This window comes from Limulus polyphemus, unplaced genomic scaffold (assembly GCF_000517525.1).
Source record: "Limulus polyphemus unplaced genomic scaffold, Limulus_polyphemus-2.1.2 Scaffold4214, whole genome shotgun sequence".
NCBI lineage: Eukaryota > Metazoa > Arthropoda > Merostomata > Xiphosura > Limulidae > Limulus > Limulus polyphemus.
Window position 1 is genome coordinate 74,186 of NW_013669824.1, and position 4,181 is coordinate 78,366.

The 4,181-nt window shown below is 29.5% G+C and overlaps 1 protein-coding gene across 1 annotated transcript in view; it reads right to left on the bottom strand.

Annotated features, from left to right (window-relative positions):
• Positions 1-403: 403 nt before the first annotated feature.
• LOC106470780 (protein shisa-5-like) overlaps positions 404-4,181 on the bottom strand; it is a 15,168-nt gene continuing 11,390 nt past the window's right edge. Inside the window, exon 4 of the mRNA XM_013931348.2 lies at positions 404-3,221. Coding sequence (XP_013786802.1) covers positions 2,809-3,221 — 413 coding nt within the window. The 3' untranslated portion in view covers positions 404-2,808. The remainder of the gene's footprint in view (positions 3,222-4,181) is intronic.

Below are 4,181 nucleotides of genomic sequence, written 5' to 3' on the forward strand. Positions count from 1 at the left end.
GAATTTCTCCTGAAACTTATTGTTATTTACAAGTAAAAAAAATCCATCCAATTCTTTGAATTTAGGGTTAAAATATTTTTCTCTATAAAAGCCGACATCTGAAAGGGAAGTACTATCGCGGGTTAAAGCGTCCTCTATTGAGAACTAAAGAAGTTAGCTTAAAATTACCTAAATAACATATGCAATAAATTAAATATATGTTCTTTGCTTTAATTTAGATCTTCAAAAAACTGGAATACCATTATTCCACTCGCATTGTTTTGCTACAGAAAAACTTCTGTAGTTATTATCATTTCATTTACCTAATCATAAGAGCCACTCCCTAATCTGTTGTCATGGCGGACGGTTCTTCGTGGCATGCACATACACAGACTTTTTGGTGTAAAAAATAAACATTTAATAGTTCCGTTATCAAGAGAAGGTCATAGTTACCTCCATGTTTGTTTATTTTGCCCGAACTTTCGCGAAATATTACATCATACCATTGACATCTTATGGAATATTCGATACATAATTTAAAAGTGTTATTAAAATTTTCATTTGCCGTTAATAAAGGCAGTGGGGTAATTATGTTACCCAGCTTAGTGACTAATGAGTGTAAATAACTTCAGAATAGAGATAACCGCAGTTCATACCTAAAAAAACTCCAATATATCAACTGTAAATATTCTGCAAATTCCGATATAGTTATATGTCATTAGTATTGCTCAATTTGATGAATTTAGAATAACAATTTTGACTTTTAGTTGAGGAACCAAACGCCTTTATTTCATTAAAGTTATTTTCATATATGCATCAGTCAAATAAAAAAAATAATTTGACTTGTGCCACTGAGCACATTTTGTACTTTCGACAAAACTGCATTGCCCCTTTCGGCAACTACTGAAACCTTAACAAGGTGTAAGAAAGAATATAAATAAATTCAGCCGAAAACTATGATGAGTCTACTCATTCAGATGAACATTCAAAACGATACATTTATAAAAAGTCAAACTAACATTTTATTACAGCCATTGTTTGTTTGTTTTTCCACAAAACTTAAGCACTTACAGATTATCTATCTGTTTTTTTTATGAAAATGTTGGCATAAGAAGTAAAGTTAGGCTACTTTTAGGTCTAACAAATTACATATAATATTACACTACTATTTACTCAAAATCATATACATATTGTAAAAAACAGAAGCACGAGTTCAAAAATATTTTACCTAAAGGAAACAAAACTAAATACAAGAGCCTTCTTGCTGGTTGAACTCTGTTCTTTTTTGTTAAGTATTTAAATGCAGTTTTAATACATCCAAACTCATTTAAAATTCGTCTTTTAAATAAAAATAAAGTACTCACTTTTAATATTTTTCCAACAATGAATGAGCACATAATTGATACAATATTGTTATATAAAATCAACGAATCTTTACAAGCTTTATTGTTGTGTTCAATAACAATTTAAATTGCTGTCAACAATTTCAAAGCTGCCAATGTGTAATTTTACACAAACAAAAAGGCCATAGAAAAATTGAATATTTTATGATAAGGGAGTTTAACAATAAACGTTAAATTCACATTCTATTTAAGAATCGAAATATAAAAGCACATTCAGGCATTGTATGAGTTCTCACTTCCATCAAAATAAAGCAAATTTCAAATAACAGAACTAAGCCACTGCACCCCTTTTATATACACATTAAAGAACATAGAACGTTGTAATTTGTTGCTAAGAGACATTAGACTACTTTCTTAACACCCAGGCTTTTTCACAAGTCATCCAGAAATGGTCCAAAAACAAATGCTTCTTCCTTTTTTTTTGAATATTTTGAAAATTATCGATCAAACTGTAATGTTTTAATATATCTTTAATATTAACAATCTGATTGGATTGCTTACACTTACATTACCATAAAAAACAAAGGATGAACTAAGTCTATATAAGAATATGTAAACTATCTATAATTTTCTTTCAAAAATGTTTAGAATTGGTCTCACAAACATTTCTACTTTTTACTGTTGACCCGAAAATCTTTGTTATTTTTGTTCTATTATGAGGCTAAAAACATTCAATACTTTAATTAAAAAACATCTGGCCAAGGCAAAATTCCTACTTTCATACCTACTTATTTTTGGTCAGGAAACCAGAACACACATTTTTAGGCCTAATGTCATATAATTGAAAAAAAAAGAGTACTTAAAAACAGAGACATATTTACATTAAAATAAAATATCTCATTAGCAAGTTTATGACTGATGGTCTTAATCACATTTAAATTTAATTCTATCTTATCAGTGAATGTGTTTCATGCTACTTTAAGTTCCATTAACATTTAGTGAAGCAGCTGTTTTTTTAAATACCGCAAAACAATGTCTTATTTCCAATTAGACTCAGTTACATTAGCTTTGGTGCACGTTATCTCACAAAAGATGTTATAAATAAGTTTACAAGAAATTAAGTACAATTATATCACTACGTTGAGAACATAATGTTAGTTTTAGTGAATTTTTTAAAATACAAATTAAAAATTTTTTTTGTGTAACAAGTATTAATTAATGGTGTACTAATAGCCACCCTCTCAAATGGTGGCATCAAAGGTATTTACTATGAAAGAGAACAAATCATGAAAATACTTCATAAACGAGATTCCTTATAAGTCTCAAATGTAAGGATGTACATTATTGAAGTAAGAAAAATAAATATAGAAAAAACAGCATTTCTTTTTTTCTTATGATTTCTGTTCTAGCAAAATCAATGTTTTTCTCATCACAAGGAAACGATTACCAGATTATGCTAAATTCAATATTTTATAAAAAACAACAACTATACTTTTTCACTCTGGTTATTAGCCATGTAAGCAGGGTTGTAAGCGGGCTGACTGATTCCAGGATAAGGAGGAGGGTTCATCCCAAGTACTGATGGGTTGTAACAGAAATCTCCTTGTTGTCCACTGCTTGGTGGATTACGCTGTGGACAGCCACCAGATGAAGCTGGATATTGTGGAGGACCACTGGAAGAAAGATGGTATGGAGGAACACCACTAGTTGGAAGTGGATAGCCACTAGTAGGTGTTGGGTATTGAGGATAGACAACAGGTTGTGCCAGATACTGGGGATCACCACCAAATGGTGGTGGATAAGGAGAAAAGCTGCTAGTTGTTGGTGGTTGACTTCCCGGTTGTGGGCCATACGTAACAGCTGAAGTAGTGTTAGATACAAATGTGGTAGATTGTGGGCCTATAAAAATTAAAATGTGATAATGTAATAAAATATATGTTTGATGGTGAAAAATGAAGGGTACATGTAAACAAAATACGTTTTAATTTATGTAAGAAAAGTACACAACTCAAAACACATTGTAAGAGTTAACGTTCACTTAAAGTAGAACATTAAACACATTACAGTAAAGATAAAAGTACACAATTTTGTCTTTTTGCAATTAACAAAATACTACTTTTAATGCAAAAACAAAGTTTACATTTTGTTCAACAGATTATCATAATACGCATATTATGATGATACAACACTCATTATTATTGATCTAACTTTAAGATAAACTAATGTTTTATTAATGTCAGATTCATATAGAATAATATAAAATTTACCTTTAGCAGTCTAAACATATAAAAAAAAACTAAATGACTTTCAAAATTAAAAGATTTGTCATAAAATCAGCTGATTATCTGGAACAAAATGCAACAACACAATTCATAATTCCTTTGAATTTTTAGATCTCTAAAATTCAACATCGTAGCCATAAGATAAAAAAAAACTAACAAAGGAAACAATCTAAGATTCTTTAATAACAAAAGGGTCTTTATATCCTTGCACTAATGTTAAGTATGGTTTCTGTTTACCATTTTGGAACATTACGACATTTTATATTTTTAGTTAAACGATCGAAAATTTTGAAATGATGCATTTAAGTGTTTTACACTTACAAAAAAGAAACCTATCATTCTATAGGTATTTGAAGAACTTGTAGCATTCCACAACAATTTAATTCTTTGTATTATTAGCTGACAATAAGAATGAAAGAATATAGCATTCCAAGCTTTTACTTGTTGTTAAAAAAATGTTTAAACAACTTTATTCCATTATGTACAAGCTGCCTAATGTCGGCTAACAATACAAAGAATACCTATAGAATGATAGGTTTCTTTTTTGTGAGTGTAAAACAACTTAAGTGCACCATTT